Raw genomic sequence first — 17875 nt, forward strand, 5'->3', positions numbered from 1 at the left:
TGAACCTGAGCTGGATTCAGGTGGGGCTTGTCCTACTCAATTCATGTTCATAGGTGTGTGTGCGTGTGAGCACAATGCACGTTGCACGCGCGGGGGAGGGGGGGGTGCAAGCCTGCAGAGTGTGCGGCGGCCTGTTGCCTGTGCGGGATGGGCACGCGCCGGTCGCCCGTGCGCGTCTGCGGTAGGTTGCATGGGCCGGGGGTGGAGCGGGTGCGCGGCTGTCGCTGGCGGGTGTTGCCGGCTGCCCGTGCGGTGCCCGACTCTCCGGAGCGTGCCGGCGGCTCCCGGGCGGCCCTGGTTGCTGCGGCAGCCGCCGGTTGCGACGCGAGCCACGGTTACCATGACTCTGTCCCTCTCCGTCAAAGGGACTGGAGCAGGGAGCGTCCTGTGGGCGCAGCCCCAGCCCCGCCGCCTGCGCGCTGGGCGCGGTGCCTCTGCCCTGCTCAGCGCAGCTCAGGCTCCCTCCGGAGCCGCCGCGCTCGCTGCTCCTGCTGCCGCTGCCCGGCTCCTCCACGCCTGCCCGGCTCCTCGGGGGACGGACCCAGCCGGCCGGAGCCGCCACAGCACAGTAAGCGCGTCCCGTTCCCCTGCCCAGCGCGGCCCCCCTCTCCCGCACAGCTGCGCTCCCCGGCTCCCTGCCCAGCCGCGTCCGGGAACTTCCCGGGCAAGTTTCTAGCGAACTTTCCTCCCCCGCGACGAGCCGCCGGGGCTGGAGCCCTGCCTGGCTGCGGCTCTTTGGAAGAGCGTTGAGCGCGCGTCCCCCCTCCCCGGGTCTCTCCCTTTCAGGCTGTTTATCGGTGGAGACAAAAAGAGACCAGAGGGCAGCCAGCTGCTTTTTACGCTCGCTCCAGTCCCCAGGTCACCAGCACTCATGGGACAAGAGCCACCGCCGCGGCCGGAAAGCCCTGGGAGGCTGCCCCTTGGCCGGAGGCTTTGATCGTTTCCCCGGAACATTGGGATGATGATTTCAGACTCATACACATCTCGTTCAAGCAACAGGTTTTAGCCCTCAGCAGGGATTTAACAGGAGGAATCCTGCTCCTTCACCCGGCCTCCGTTTCCTACTGTTGCACTAAAATAATGGCTCTTTAGCTCATTAAAGTGGCTTATCCGGGTAGTGAAAGTGCCGGGAGCTCCTGAACTTTCCGCTGCTTTCCAGCCTATTTTCTGTTTCCTTCCCTCCTTTCTTTGAGAGCCTCGCCGACAGCTGCCTCGGCTAATCCATCAGCTAGACATGGCTTTTTATTTACATCCGCTTTCATTCCTTGTTTCCTTCTCCGTGTCTTGTTCCCTCTCTCTGAGCTGTCTGTTTCCACAGTGCGATTTCCTGACTTTCAGAGTCGTGTGTCCTTTGCCCGGGCTCTGATTGTCCTTTATCCAGTTCATTTTAATTATTTTAAGTTCTCTGTTTCATCCTGTTAATTTCATGACTTTTTGTTTGTTTTGTGTTTATTGTCTTAAAAGCTGTTTTTAACAAGTAGTAGTGTGCTTCAGTCTTATTTATCCATCAGAAAGGGTTATACTGGGGGGGAAAGCTACTATATGTACTATGAGTACCCAGTGTTCACTTTTCATTTCGATGGCAAAAGGTGAACTAATTGTTTATATCTATATAAACACACTACAAATCTCATTTACTTATTAAAACCCTGCTTAAAATTTACTATAATATCTCATTTAAAATTCCTTACAATGAAAAAACTATTTGGAAGTAAGAAAGCAAGTTATCAGTTATAATCAATACTGAAGTAATCTCTGAGGAAGATAGGGATTCTTTTTTGGCAAAGTTGCTTCTCTTTTGATTGTTTTTTGACAGAAGCATTAGTCTCAGTAACATGCTCAAATAAAAGGAAAGTCAGCATTTAGTTTGTGGGTTAGCACAACATAACATGCCCTGGCCTTAAGTATAACTGCTTGCACCAGATCAAACAGAGCAGCAGATATGTGCTTATTTATTTTCATAGGATATATTTATTAATATGATTTTAATGTCAGAAACTAACTTTTCCAAGTCTTGTTTTGATGAGAAGTAATAACAGTTAATCTAGTGGGGGAAACATATCGCTGAGGAACTTCCTTAGGTTGCAATGTTTAGGGTGTGTTTGTAAGTAGAGTAGAAGTTTGAGTACCCTGTCACTACATAAGTTGTTGTGTCCCTGCAGTCTGGAGTATTTCAGAATGGTAGCCTCAGACAGGTGTTCTAGTGTGAGCGCCATATGGTGGATCGATGAGCTTCAGGTCCTGGAGAATAACAAGCTGGATTTCCAATACAGCCTGAGAAGCATATGGAACTTTTCCTTTTTTTTTCATTTGGAGAAGTATAACACAGGGATAATTTTTAAATGGCAGGAAAGCTTTTTATGGCAGAGCCTTTTTTGGAGAGGTAATTATATAAGTAGTCGTACTGCATTGGAACATGTTTTACAAGAGGAAATGGTAAACAGCAGCAAATGTAAGAAGTACTAGGAACCAGACTTGGGACAGAAGTCTGGGGAACTATTCAGATACTTTATAGGCTTTATAGGACCCATGTCCCCCTAGCACTGTTGTTATTTATCCAGGCACAACTTTGACTTGTCTCTGCAACAGAACAGTAACAAGGCTTCTTGCAGGATTTCTGATTACATCAGAGATGCACTGCAGAAATCAAAATGCTGCAGAGGACATTCAGAAAAATTTGGAACTGGAGTTTTAACAAGTAACTAGTTGTTTCTGTTTGCTTTAGAAGGGCATCCTTAATAATCCCTTCCCCCTAACTTAATTAGTCTGATAGTCTCCCTCAATTGTGGGGATAATCAGAGCAATCAAATGGATTTCTAACTTGGTTTACTTACTGAACATAATTGATAAGAACACACAAACTGAGCATGAGATATTTCTGAAGAGGTTGTGTCTGTCTCTCTCTCTCACACACACACACACAACTGCAACCTAACAAAGTTAACCAAGGATATTTCCCACACACACACACACGAATATTTGTTATTATGTATTACTTGTATAACAGTAGCACGTAGAGGTCACAAACAAGATCACAGCTTTCATTGTGCTAAGCACTGTACAAACACAGTGAGAGACAGCCCCTGCCCCAGTGAGCTTGCAAGCTAAATAGACATGACAGAAAAGGGTGAGAGGGAAGAGAGCCACAGAGACAAGTGACTTGCCCAGGGTAACACAAAAGGCCAGCAGCACAGCCAGGAACAGGACCCACATTTCCCAAGTCCCAGTCCACTCAGAACAGAGAGAGTGTTGTCTCAAAGGCAATGAAAGGAGCCAGTGGATTTTTATCACTGGGCATTACCCAGAGCTGTTTCTGTAGAGCAGGCTAATACAAGAGGACCTGTTTAGAGCTTGACCTGTCTCATCACGCAGAATAATTACTGATCTGGGCTGACTAGTTTGTCTAATGCGTTAATGTTCAGATGCAGTGTCTGACTTAAAACATCTCTTAATTGAAATTGATGTTTTACGGTGCTTTTGTGGAACTGGTACAAGGCTGATTTGCTATCATGGTAGTGTTGCTTGGTTCTTGGTCTGTTGTGTGTCATGAAAATATGGTTGTAGCTTATTGCTTTTATACACTATTTGGGTTGGGCTGAAATGGGATAAGTTCATTCCTGGTATAAATCCACTGCAGCCAGTAGAGTTACCCCAAGGATGGACTTGGTTGTTATCGAGCTTTGTTGTAGCTTCCTTGTAACCACAGAACATTTTTAATTTTCAAACTGACATTTTCTTTGAAAAGGGCATAGAAGTCAAATTGCTGAATGGAAACTTTACACAAATACAAGGGCTGAATTTACCTATCTTTTAAAGAAAAAGCACACTCGTAATATTTGCTTATAGTATAGTGTTCCTTGAGAGGTGAATAGAATTTGCTCATTGCTGATGAGCTTTTCAGCAACAGAAATCTGCAGTTGGTCATGTTTCTCCTGACCATCTTGGTCTTCTGGCAACACCTATAACCAGAGCATAGGCGTGCCTCCCAAGGAATAATACAAACAGCACATACTAACACTGTACTGTTTCATTTTCCTTCCTGCTTCACACAGTCAGGGACTGTGGGCTTGTTTTTTATTATCTTTGATTTTCTTCTACTCTCTTGCCTCCTTCTCCTCCCTTTTTTTCCCCCTTCTTTGTCATATTCTGCCACATTTCCAGGAATGCCAAGTTGAAGGAGTGAGTTTTAAACCTCATTTTGAAGATTATGGAATATGTGGCCATTCTGGTCTTCCCCAGTAAGGAGTGCCAGAGACTTGGCCCTGTTGCCAAGAATGTCCTGTCTTCTGCTTTCACGAGATCCATCCTGGACGTTGACAGTTCCACATTTCCTGAGAAAAGCAGCTGTGGAGGGTGGTGTTGTCACAGCGCTCTCTGAGGTACCTTGGGACAATCCCCTGTAAGGCCATAAAGCTTAGCTCTGAGTTTTGGCACAGTATTCCACAGGAAATCAGGGTAGTGAGTGGAACGGGGATGGATGGACGCAACAAAGTGCTCCTGGCGAATTTGGTGTTGCTGAAGAGAAAGCGGCTGCGTTCTGGAGTTATTGAAGCATTGCTGATGATGGAGTGTTCATACCTAGATCCAGTGGTAATAGCCTAATGTGGAGGGTAGGGTTCAGTTTTCTGGCTAGTCCTAAATAAAATAATTTTTGTGGCTCATCACTCTCCATGAGTCCAGCAGCATTGAGAAGACCTTATGTTGTGGACCAGTTTGGCCATTTTGGGGTAGACTTCTTCCATGGAGGGTAAACAAAAAGTGATAGCTAGCTGTTCAAAGTGTTTCCCACCTTCCAAATGTTACCACCTGTGGCTTGCCTATGTTCAGCTTCAGCCAGACATAGGGATGGTTGGGAGGTTGTGCTTTTTGCATGTGAGGTAAATGAGATGTAGAGATGGATATCTACTAGGCACCCACCATTGTAGCATCTAGTTGTACTATCTAGGCTTCTCAACCTCTCGTTACAGGAAAAGGGTAGCCAATGGCCAAGTTTTATAGTCCCAGCCATTCAGTGGGCTACATCACGGATTAATTTGGCCTGTTGTCTTGCACACATACAGAGACAGAGGTGGGAAGGCAATGAAAACGCATTTTTATGGCTTAATGATTTCACAGTTGGTGCCTGTGGGTTACAGTGCAAGCCTGACACACGCATAACATTTACATTTTTTCTCCCATTTCCTCACGTTGTATCAGTGGATGTACTGGGAGAGCAAACCAATCACAGAGATTAGCTGCCTCCTCATTTTTTTTCTGGCTGCAATTAAGGGCATAAGCTGTTATTAACCCACATCATCTGATATAGCAGAAGCCCTCTTTGCTTACCTCAGAAGGGAAAACGGTTAATATAACTCCTCTTCTGGTTATTCACAATTTCCAGGAACTGTAAACGTATCAGCGTTCCCTTTGGCCCAACCCCACAATAGACACAGTCAAGTTGGTAAGAATAAAACATTTTTTTGAAACAGAACACTGGGGAACACTGAAGGAGGGGGTGTGGGTGTCAGTTCAGCATCTGACAGGGTCTCCCACATCTCAGCAGGAGTTATAGCCTGAATTCCCCAGGGCATCATTCTCACAGAGAACATCATCTCAGGAGTACTTTACTAGTAGACTAGCTGTAAAGTCAATGGGAATGCTTTATATGGTAGGACTATATCTCAGGGTAACTGCAAGTTTGGTTGTTAGTAAAAGCATTCTCTGAGAAGTAGAAGCTAACACCAACCTACCCTTGGAGCCAATCTTTGAAAAATGACCTCTAAATTTGCACCTCTTGACCTCTGTTCTTTGCAGGTGCAAACTTTTGCAGTGCAGCTGTCATTCTATACAGGATTTATTAGCTTATCTGAACTCTGCAGCTTTACCAGTAGGTAATGGCAGAGAACCGTCACTTGTCATGAAGCTTCACTAATAATCTCACTATTGGCTGGAATTTCCCAGAGCGTGTCTGTCATAAATATAAAGGGAAGGGTAAACCCCTTTAAAATCCCTCCTGGCCAGAGGAAAAATCCTCTTATCTGTAAAGGGTTAAGAAGCTAAAGGTAACCTCGCTGGCACCTGACCAAAATGACCAATGAGGAGACAAGATACTTTCAAAAGCTGGGAGGAGGGAGAAAAACAGAGGGTCTGTGTCTGTCGTTATGCTGCTTTTGCCGCGGACAGAACAGGAATGGAGTCTTAGAACTTTTAGTAAGTAATCTAGCTAGGTATGTGTTAGATTATGATTTCTTTAAATGGCTGAGAAAAGAACTGTGCTGAATAGAATGACTACTCCTGTCTGTGTGTCTTTTTTGTAACTTAAGATTTTGCCTAGAGGGATTCTCTATGTTTTGAATCTAATTACCCTGTAAGGTATCTACCATCCTGATTTTACAGAGGTAATTCCTTTACTTCTATTAAAAGTCTTCTTGTAAGAAAACTGAATGCTTTTTCATTGTCCTAAGATCCAAGGGTTTGGGTCTGTGGTCACCTATACAAATTGGTGAGGATTTTTACCAAACCTTCCCCAGGAAGTGGGGTGCAAGGGTTGGGAGGATTTTGGGGGGGAAAGACGTGTCCAAACTATGTTTCCCAGTAAACCCAGATAAAGTTTGGTGGTGGCAGTGGAAATCCAAGGGCAAAGGGTAAAATTAATTTGTACCTTGGGGAAGTTTTAACCTAAGCTGGTAAAAGTAAGCTTAGGAGGTTTTCATGCAGGTCCACACATCTGTACCCTAGAGTTCAGAGTGGGGAAGGAACCTTGACAGTGTCTTTTTACATAGGATTACATTTTGTGTTAATGTTTCTGCAGAAAATATGACATGTCAATCAATAGCCCATTACTCAGTCTTTATTCAGGCAAGACACTTACTGAACCTTGCCTAACAACCAGTGGATTTGCCCCTTTGTTTGCTCTCCGCCTTTCAGTTCCAAAGATTTTTTAGAATTGTATTTCTCTTGCCTTGGGCATTGCCATACGTGTATGTTCCTGGCCAAGACAGAACAACTTAGAGCTCAGTTTTGTGAATGAGAGTTTGTGTAATAAGGCAGGGAAAGTTGAACGTATAGGAGTTTTTGGCACCTTTCCTGTGAGTTGTGTTCATGGAGCACGGGGGAGCAGCAGTGGAGATCCTACTCCATGATACAAACAAGACGACAAAGCCCTCTTTGCTTACCTCAGGCCAGGAAAGAGTGCTGTGGCTCTAGCAGGATCTGAATGAAGCTTTGGCTATACTTGTGTATTCTACATAGGTTTTCCTTACCCAGGATCCTCCATCTTCTCTTTAAGGGCAGGTGATTATTGAATTCCTTTTATACTGAGAAGTGTCAGAGGCATGAAGGTATCACTCCACCAAGAACACGAGTCCATCTGCCATGAGGAAACAGGAAAAGGTTAGCTCCGGAAGGGGGATTAAACTTCAGCGTAGAGAATAGCTGAGATAATGGTAACATTAAAGTCTGCCATGTACAGAGAATTTGGACATGCATGAGCAGCCCATCATGCTGAGATTGAAATGCAGCTGTTCTGCAGCGTGATACTTGTGGTGCTTCTGGCTATAAGTATGCAAGCTTTTAAAATAAATGGCTTCATTCATAATCTTTAACACCAGAGAAGAGTAGTTCTGTGTCTAATGGAGCCTACTGTCGCTGCTGTCTCCCTCCCCACCCATTAAAGGAGACAGAGTAAGTGTCCCAAGCACATGCAGCAAAAATATATTGTTGTGGAAGGCTGGAGCATGGAATATTTGCTGCCCCTCTGTGAGCCTGTGACTAGCAAGTGTGATTACTAGTTATTTATTGCACTCAATTGTTTTTCAGTGAAAACACTTCCCCCCCCCCACCCAATAAAATTAAATAGCTACTCATGTTAAATGTGGCTGAATATACAGATGAGAAATCTAGAGCCAGCGTGGCATATTCCTTTCTTATGTGACAGCCACCTTCCAAAGTAATTCAAGTGAATGTTGCAGTGCAGCAAGTTAGGCAGAGAGAGTTTAGCAGTTTCAGGGCCAAATTTTTATATGGGCATGAACCCAAGATCACTCCATTCCTTGTGTGAAGTCACTCCAAATTTACACTAGTGTAACTGAGAGCAGAATTTGCTCCTTCATATTTTCAGAACCATATCATAAGAACCTTTTGAAGACTCTTAGAATGACAGAGAAAGGTACCTTTGCTCCAACTATATTAAATATATTAGCAGTACAGTGAGAACAATGTCTATTAAACAAAATTATTGAATCCAAAGAATAGTATATGATTTGTATGAAATTCATATAAAGTTATTAAACTATCTTCTCTGAATAAGGTTTGAGGCTCCAGAGAGCAAGCTGTCATGCTATTTATATGTCCAGTTACACATAACTGGCAAGCATTATATATGAATAGCAGTGCAAATGTTTTGTCAACATTGTTTCCATTTGACTTCCTTGAAAGCAGTCTAAGACTGCTTGAACAGACAAGGATACTTAGTGAAGTTCATCATAATCAACTTCGGATTCTTTTATATGTACGTAATTGTTACTAAAATATTTAAGAAGATTTTTACATATAGTAAACAAACAGGAATGCTTTTTTCCAATTCCTTTTCTGCACCACACACTTGAACTCTACATGTCTGTACGATAACTTCTTTTTTACATTCGCATTCTGCTAAATATACAGAGCCACTTGCAGGCATACATTTTCTCTGTGATTTCTTTAGCAGCCCTATAGATAGTCAAGTTTCAATCACCATCTTTGTTTCAGATCCAGAGGGCAAACATATACATTAACACCAAACATCTGTATTTTCTTTGTTGCAGAATACTCTTGCTGGAGTGTCTAAGGGATGTGAAGTTAGCTTCCAAAATGACTCTTTTAACAGGAGAAAATTCTGATTATGACTATAGCGCCCTGAGCTGTGCTTCAGATACCTCCTTCAACCACACGTTCTTTCCAGAAACAGAAACCCTCAAGGGAGTTTTTTACCAAAGAGCCAAGCTAATTCACCCTAAAGAGGATCTCTTTAAAAGCATTCAACCTGAGGACCGGAAGCATCATATCATCATAAATGTAGGGGGCATTAAATACTTGCTGCCCTGGACCACACTTGATGAGTTTCCCCTGACACGCTTGGGCCAACTGAAATTTTGTAATAATTTTGATGACATTTTAAACATTTGCGATGATTACGATGTGACGTGCAATGAATTCTTTTTCGACCGCAACCCGGGGGCATTTAGGACAATCCTGACATTTTTGCGGGTTGGGAAGCTTCGGCTCATGCGAGAGATGTGCGCTCTTTCTTTCCAAGAGGAGCTGCTCTACTGGGGCATTGAGGAGGACAGTCTGGAATGGTGCTGCAAGAGGAGGTATCTGCAAAAAATGGAGGAGTTTACAGAAATGAACGAAAGGGAGGACGACCTCATAGAGAATGAAAACCCAGGTGAAACAGTGGAAGAGACAAGAGCCAGCCTGTGCATGAAAAAGTTACAAGACATGGTGGAGAGGCCTCAGTCGGGGCTTCCTGGGAAAGTATTTGCATGTTTGTCTGTATTGTTTGTGACCATTACTGCAGTGAACCTATCCATCAGCACCATGCCCGACTTAAGAGAGGAGGAGGAGAGAGTAAGTTGACTTTCAGGATGGTAAAACATCACTCTTTGGAAAAAGTAAAGCAAATACAGGGCCTAATTCTGCTCCCATTGAAGCAAGTGGGAGTTTTGTAATTGTCTTCAGGGCAAGCAGGATAAGGCCTGTAGATAAAGATACTGAAAGTTGTAAATGACACTTTTCTCTGACAAAAACATTTTGTAAATATGCATTCTTCTGGACAGCCATATCATGAATTTTTGAAGCTTTGTTTGTGCTGCTTAAGAACACCATAATTACTGATAGAAACTAGGGAAGTTGGAGCCAGACCTCACTGCCTCTGAAGTCAAGGGGAGTTTTGCCATTGACTTCAGTGGAAGAAGTATTGGGGGTCTGGTAAGTTTTGTATTTAGCTTGTAATTCAGCGGATTTGCCAAACTGGTTACCCCTTAATACAGCTTCAATTCATTTAATATTATGGCTTTAAAGACCAAAAAAATATCATTCCTGTCACTTTACCAACTAAAACAGTGACTGTTCATTTACTTAGTATAAACTCCTTCTCTTTCTTCTAGGGTGAATGCTCCCAGATGTGCTACAATATTTTCATCGTGGAATCTGTCTGTGTGGCATGGTTTTCCTTGGAATTCGTGTTGAGATTCATTCAGGCAAAGAGCAAGTTTGTATTTCTGAGGAGACCGTTAACCCTGATTGACATTATTGCCATTCTGCCCTATTATATCACTTTACTAGTAGATACCACTTCGGTGGGCTTTAAAAAGCCAACCTCTGGCAACATCTATCTGGACAAAGTAGGTCTGGTGCTCCGCATACTCCGTGCCTTGAGGATTCTATATGTCATGCGGCTGGCCAGGCACTCTCTCGGCCTGCAGACTTTAGGACTCACCGCTCGCAGGTGTACCCGGGAGTTTGGACTCTTGCTGCTCTTCCTCTGCGTGGCCATTGCACTTTTTGCGCCGCTCTTGTATGTCATTGAGAATGAGATGGCGGACTCACAGGAGTTTACCAGCATCCCTGCGTGCTACTGGTGGGCAGTAATCACCATGACAACAGTAGGCTATGGCGACATGGTTCCCAGAAGCATTCCAGGCCAGGTGGTGGCTTTAAGCAGCATTCTGAGTGGCATTCTCCTCATGGCATTTCCAGTCACCTCCATCTTCCACACGTTTTCACGCTCCTACATTGAGCTGAAGCAAGAGCAGGAAAGACTCATGTTCAGGAAAGCACAATTCTTATTAAAAACTAAGTCTCAGCTAAGTAATGAATCACAAAGGAGTGACATTTTATTTCCCAGTATCTCTTCTGAGACTAGGGACAACAACTGAAATTTAAGTTGCCATAATTGTCTGATATTGGGCAAAGTTATGCAGTCAGAGATCCCATCTTACCATTTGCTTTGGAAGCATTTAAAGAAATCTTTATACAAATAGCAAGAAAGGGGGTTTTAGCCATCAAGCTGATGTGGTTTTAAAAGCCTATTATTAAAGGCTTTTTCTTTTCTTTTCAACAAAATGTACAGTTAAGACAGTTTTTCCCCATGAGATCATGCAGTGGGATATTAGGAATTTGAGTTCTCTGACTGAAATGAGAACAATGTAAAATACATACTTGACACAGGCTGTGTTGTATTTGTAATATAAAGTGATGTGCCCTTTTCCAACCAAGACATTATGTAGGTATTAATTTTGATAATTAAATAAGTTCTTCTTTAGTTTCTTCATGTATATAAATACTATAAAGATAACAAGTTCAAGTCTAAATTCATCCCCAGTGTACCTCCATTGACTGTAGTAGAATTAACCAAGTATGTAAATTACCCATTGTGCCCTTGGAGAGGATTAAACCAGGTGTGTGTCATTTAGGGCAGGCAAACATAGTATTTTCCTTGTGAGCCTTTCCTGAAAATAACAATAACAATGAAGAGGAGCTATTGGTTTGTGCGTGCTTTGGGACAGGCATGTGCTGAAGATGTAATTACTTATAGCTCAGCAGCTTCAAAACTTAAATGGGCTTATACTGTAGCTCTGATATAGTTCAACAAAATATTCCCAGTGATGGGTGAGAGGGTCTTGCGTTTTGTGACATCCAGTACAGATGACAAGGAGGTAGCTAGCTGCAAATTAAACCAAATGTGCATGATAACATCATAGTAATGATGTCTGTTTCAATGTTATCCCTTTAAACCAGATAGAAAACAGAAATTAAAAAGACTCTGTTTCTAGATGAAGCTGCAGCATTACTAATCAGGTTGATTCTGGTGCTGTGCATTGACTGTATGGCATCTGGCTTCTTTTAAAAAAAATCAAGGAGTATTACAACAAGTTGCCAGTGATGTAAAAAGGAAATAATACCAATTGAGTCATGGGAGACTAAGTCAGTCTCCAGTGACTCAAGACTATAAGGTGGAAAGCCTTCAGCTAATTAGCTCTTCCTTCACTGTTACTTGTAGCAGGCATCATAGCACTGAAGAAAAATTGTTTTGGGAAACTTAAAGACAACTAAAGAAGCGCGATCCTGCATCTTTTACTTTACTAGTCCAAAAACAAGTTGTTCTCTTGAAGTCAATGGGACCACATGGGTGAATAAGGCTTTCAGGATTGGGTCCTGATCTGGCTCCCCCAGAAGTCAATGACAAACTTCCCATTCATTTCAATCAGAGCAGGTTTGGGCTATATGGCAGCTCAAGAGACAAAGTCCAGAACTTTAACAAAGAAATCAAATTGGTTGATTTGTCTCTTAGAGAGTGTGTATTGTGTTGAAAATCTTAACTTTAGGTGAAGTTTCCCAGTTTAAAAGAACAATGTCAATTTCCTGTTCATTAACTGTCATGAGCCAAGAAATATGAAAGTTCCCAGCATCTCTGCCATCTCACCTTAAACCTATTTTTCGGAATCCCTGTTCTGGTCTCTGATCTCTCTCAAACAGGGACTTCCAATTGTGTTAAACTGTATGATGGTTTTGTCATTTATATCAAAGAGGTTGGGGATGAAATGCAAAACTCATCTTCACTTGAATTTTTGTCTGTGAAAGGTGAAACCTAGTGTATTGGCCTACACTGAATGGCCAAGTCTCCATGTTACAGTGACTTGACTTAAGTTATAAATAATAATAAAATAATATTAGATGTATACAATTATCATAATAGACATCTTATGTTTTCCTACTAAGAAATAATAGTTCAAACCTCCTTACCACTTTTTAACCAGAGTTCTCAGAGCACTTTACAAACATTAATGAATGAAGCTTCACAAAATTGCTGTGATACAGGTAAATATTCCAATGAAACTGAGACATGATGAGTCAAATGAGTAGCCCAAGGTCACAGCAATTGTGTGACCTAGAAGAAGTGGGTTATAGTCCTAGCTGACCCCCATTCTTGTGCTTTAATTAGAGTTGAAAAAAACAGGGACTATTTTTTCATGAAAAAATAGTCCCTTCTCCATCAAAAAAATTCCAAATGTTTTGACCAGCTGTAACTTTAACCACAACACAAGCACTCGAGGTCTTTATTCCTTTGTATTAGCATCCATTATAAAAGGATTTGTTAATGGGACTATTTGAAAGAGTAAAATTACTTGTATGTGTTTGCAGGACTGGGCCCTAAAGGAGAAGCTGTATGTCAAAATAAACATGAATCAAGAGATTATGGGCCACATCCTCTGCTGAGCTCCATGCTATGCCAGTTTACACCAGCTGAGGATTTGGCCTAATTTCATCAATTTATGTTTAAATCAGCGTTAAGTAAGTTTAAATCAGCGTTAAGTAAGTGTATTTCAGATATTGTTTTTTCTGTTGTAAAATTATGGCCAGATCCTGAAGTCATGACTTGAGTCAAATCCTTAAGGGTGGGTACTAAGCACCAAGCCGGAGGGGGATTTGCCTGAGTAGGAAACAAGTAAGGATTTCAGGATGTAGCCCATTGTAATTTTGCACTTGGCAACAAATAACTTGTACGAGAATCAACATGTTGTACTATGAATCATTGTAACAAATTGCTTATGTTTTACAGCAAAGTGATACATACTGTAGTTCTTATGCTAAATTAATACAGCTATATGTCTTAGGAACACAACATTAGCATGAATCCCACATGCTGAATTCCAGTTTCTACTGTGAAGCCTGAAGATTTTAAATTATTATAACTCTTTACAGTGTATTATCTCAATTTGTAGACAAATTTATGAAATTGTAGATTGATTCAAAAGCTGACTCTGAAATGTTTCCAGCCACACAGCTGACAGCTACTGAGTCTGATAGCTTTCCTTTCTTGCTTTTTAACAGCATGTGAAGTTAACAAAAAGTTCCTTTAAAAACACTCTGTGCTTTCATGAAGTACAAAGGAATTGTTTAAATTGCCACTGATAAAAAGTGGTACTTGTCAAATATCCTACTAGAGCTGGATTCGCTTTGCTATTTGTATTATCCTGTATATACAGCAATAGTATGTATATTTTCAAATTGAATGGTAGTAGCTATATTAATTTTGATGAATAAAGAGTTGGGCTTTCTTTATATTTTCATGTGCTTGCTTATAATGCAGGCTGGCTACTACAAGCAGCTGAAGTGTCATCAGTGGAGCAAGATGATGATGCAATAGTGGAGTAAATCTCAGAGCGGACGAAGACTTTCATTCACCTTTATCCTCTGTTGGTGACACATTTCTCATGCCTGGCTGCAAGAAGGGAGGGATGGAAGAGGGTGCAAAGAAAGCAAAAGTGGGAGAACTTACATGGGTGATTGACGTTCTGAGGTCCCACGTAGGAAGTGACTACCAGTTGGGAGAGAGGATTTGGGCAATGAACATCACTAGCTGAAGCAGGTTGGCTACAGAAGAGAGCATTAGTCAGGAGTCAAAATCTCTCTATCTGCCTATGTACTTCTAGTGCACCCTTAGGCTCTAAGTGCCAATTCACCAGCTTGAGTACAGGAACTCTCTCTCTCATGTGTTTCTGAGAGCCAGAAACTTACGCATTCCCCCTGCCAGTCAGAACATAACTTTAAAATTGTTTGTAAAACTAAGTAAGAATGAGAAGAGAAGAAATCAGGGAGAGAAATTGAAGGAATGAATAGGAAATAGATGGGGAGTTCAAGTGAAGAGAAGAATCCCCGCAGAGACCTGCATTTCCAATTAGGATGACAACTCATTAAATTACACTCCTGAAAATCTCTTCTTTTTTCCCACTTTTCTCAAAAGTGGCAAAAAATAAAATTCAGCAGATCAGTGTAATATATATTTAAAATCATTTAAACACATTTCTATAGCAAAAAAATAGAGATACAGTGAGGTTCTCTTTGATTTTCCCTCACTGAACATCATTTGATGTGGATCGTTGACTGCAGTGGCAATCTGCACACTGCCATGCATTTGGAAGAATGGGAGACTTGCATTATACTTCCCTTACTAGAGGTTTACTCAATGCCACTTCACCATGAACCGTGTCCTGCAATTCTTACTCAGGGAAATCTCCCTTTGTGGCAGATGTAGGAATTGGGTCCCACTGTAATGTCATTCCATTGTACTCTCAGTCTTTCCTATATGAATATTCAATGCCTTTGGCTATGTCCTATTAAACAAAAACCTTTTGTGCAGGGCTGAGTCATGGATTCATGCATCATCTAGTACACGTGTCTGAGAAGGAAAACTGGCACATCCTGCACATTCATGACGTGTGGGCAGAGTTTAGCTGAGTGTTCAGATTGATGTAAAACTAAAAATTGCTGTGGTGGAACAGTACCTCTTTTCCACTGCTTTTCTTGTCTCTTGATAAGAGTTAGTCTTTACAGGATACTTCAATAAAAATACCCTATCATAGGTGAGGAGGTACTAACCCTTGAACAACAGTTTAAGTCTTCAGTTGTACAGTACCACCAATTCCATCCCTCATCCCCCATTCAATTGCTTACTGAACATCCTAGTCATTACATAGTGCCCATTAAATCCAGATGTAGTGCCCAGAAAGGAGCTGGCCTCTATCAACTCAGAGCAGCTAAATAACACAGTAGCAGATAACAGATACTAAGAGATTCAGGACTGACCACTGATTAACTATACCCTATATTATAGGAGAGAATTTAAAAAAAAAAAGTTAATGAGTTAAAAAACAAAGAAACTGATAAATATTTCTGATAAAGCTAAGAAACACCAAATCCCACTCACAGATTTGCCAGTAGAAGTTAGCACAGCAGAACAGACTGAAAACTGGACAGCATACTCCCAAATCTGTGCAGATTGAAATGAACATATTCAATCAAAAACGAAATTTAAAGAGTGCCAAATACAAATTAGAAGATGGGAGGAGGAATCTCTGAGAACAGATCAGCCAATGGTATTAACTAGAACCTGAACTGTTTACTCTAGGGTCGTGGAAGGGACTGTCCACATGGCCATTTTAATTTACACCTTGTTAGCGAACACATATATGTTAGGCGTAGAGCATACCAGATTAATACTGTATTATACCCAGCATGTGGGCAGTTATGTTAACCAATTTGTATTACATCTTTCCCACAATGTTTTCCACTGCTCACTTATGTCAAGATATATACCCCACCATACTCTGCAAAGCTAAATGTAGCTTTTGCCATTAGCAAATATAAAGGCTGTCAAAGGCAAGATACATTCATTCTATGTCCTTGTCCTGGTAACTTCATGGGCAACTGGTTTAAAATGTAGTATCCAAAAGAGAGATAAGGGAAGGTACAGAACCACAAGGAACTCGGCAAACTGGTGGGTTGGATCTCAGGTGACACAAAGTGCATTCTAACTTGCAAGCAACAGTAGTATAAATATAAGTGACTTTGGGGGTATATTTTGAAGACCACCTACTGTGTAAGGTGAAAATGCTGTGAAATAAACATTTCTTTCCAAAAGGAGAGGTATGTATGTCTGTTTCATATTGTACTACTATGTCTTAAACAATAAACTTTGGCTAAGCTTTTTTATTTGGTGTTCTGAACATTTTTCATAATGAACTATAAATGTAGTCAATCAATCAATCAATCAGCTATACTATTAATCAGCAGCCTGGAACTGACTGAATTAACAGATGTCCCAGCTGCTGCATTTTAACAGCCCTTTTCAATTGCTTATCCCATGGAGGATTTTGCAGGGCTGCAGCATCCAGTTATCCCAGAGATGAATTAGGCCTCGTGTCTCAGAAATACAAACCATCAGTGTTTAAAACTAGGATGTAGAGTGTATTATGGAACAGTGAGTTTGAAGTCTCCAACAGAAGATCTCCAACATGAGATCACAAAGGGTCTGGCTACTCTGCAATTAAAAACCCACAGCTGGTCCATGCCAGCTGACTTGCGCTAAGGGGCTCCGGCTAAGGGGCTGTTTAATTGCGGTTTAGACATTTGGGCTCAGGCTGCAGCCCGGACTCTAGGACTCTGCAAGGTGGGAGCATCCCAGAACTTGGGATGCAGCCTAAGCCCCAACATCTACACCACAATTAAAACATCTTGAGTCAGCTGGCATGTACCAGCTGCAGGTGTGTAATTGCAGTGTAGACATACCCAAAGAGAGCCATTCCCAGAGATCAGGTAGTGTCACAGGGCATGAAACTGGAGTCATGTTTTATAAATCCTGCCCCACACTGGGAAAAAAGCCTGTAAGGGCATATTTCTATACTAATGCTTAAAATGCCTAACGCTAGACCCACCAGCTCATTTACTTATCATTGTTCCTTCATTGCCTTCTGAGATGCTATGGTAATGAGCAGTCTGAAAACCTGGAGTGCAACAGAGACTAGATGAGATCCTTCTAAAATTCAACCTAGTTCACTGCAGCATGCAGGCTCTGTGCATGTTCTGTATTGACTTGTACTGTTACTGTCCCTTTGGGACAATATTGGTTATCTGTTTGGCACTGACCCACCAGTGTATGCAAGTTTAACCATCATCAGTAAAGTTAATGGGCATTTTGTCTGTGTATTGATTAAAGAAGGAGTTCAGAATCTGACCCAAAATAATTAATAAAATGACAACTTCCTACTATTGTGTCTGTTTCTTTTGCCTTTCTTTGGAATGCTCCATTATCTCATATTCTCTGAAATCCTCCACAGAAATCACCATGGACACCATTAACCATGCTGAAAGCACAGCTGATAAGCTACAGCCCTTACTGATGAGGAAAGCTAGCAAGCTCACATGATATTGGCAGATCTTTCCTCATTCTCTGTCCAATAGCTATTTTGCCTCCTCTCTGCCTCAAACACCTAATCCAGAAATGAATGTCACCTGAACAGAAATAAAGTTCTGTCCTAGCTAGAAGCACAGAGACCCAAACAGACTAATTACA

The 17875-nt window shown here is 41.8% G+C and overlaps 1 protein-coding gene across 1 annotated transcript; it reads left to right on the forward strand.

The window, feature by feature from the left end:
* Positions 1-310: 310 nt before the first annotated feature.
* KCNG1 (potassium voltage-gated channel modifier subfamily G member 1) lies at positions 311-17531 on the forward strand. Its single transcript, XM_084645704.1, has 3 exons — positions 311-568; positions 8784-9588; positions 10128-17531. Exons 2-3 carry the CDS (start codon positions 8830-8832, stop codon positions 10896-10898), a joined length of 1530 nt encoding a protein of 509 aa, XP_084501830.1. The 5' UTR covers positions 311-568; positions 8784-8829; the 3' UTR covers positions 10899-17531.
* The last annotated feature ends 344 nt before the right edge of the window (positions 17532-17875 follow it).

Source organism: Lepidochelys olivacea (genome assembly GCF_965140295.1).
Source record: "Lepidochelys olivacea isolate rLepOli2 genome assembly, chromosome: 13".
NCBI classification, from domain to species: Eukaryota; Metazoa; Chordata; order Testudines; family Cheloniidae; genus Lepidochelys; species Lepidochelys olivacea.

Bases quoted from the DNA above. Each gene is read 5' to 3' on its own strand.
- KCNG1 (XM_084645704.1), top strand. From the start codon at position 8,830: ATGACTCTTTTAACAGGAGAAAATTCTGATTATGACTATAGCGCCCTG. The intron at 9,589-10,127 runs GTAAGTTGACTT...TCTTTCTTCTAG, and splicing joins TAAGAGAGGAGGAGGAGAGA to GGTGAATGCTCCCAGATGTG.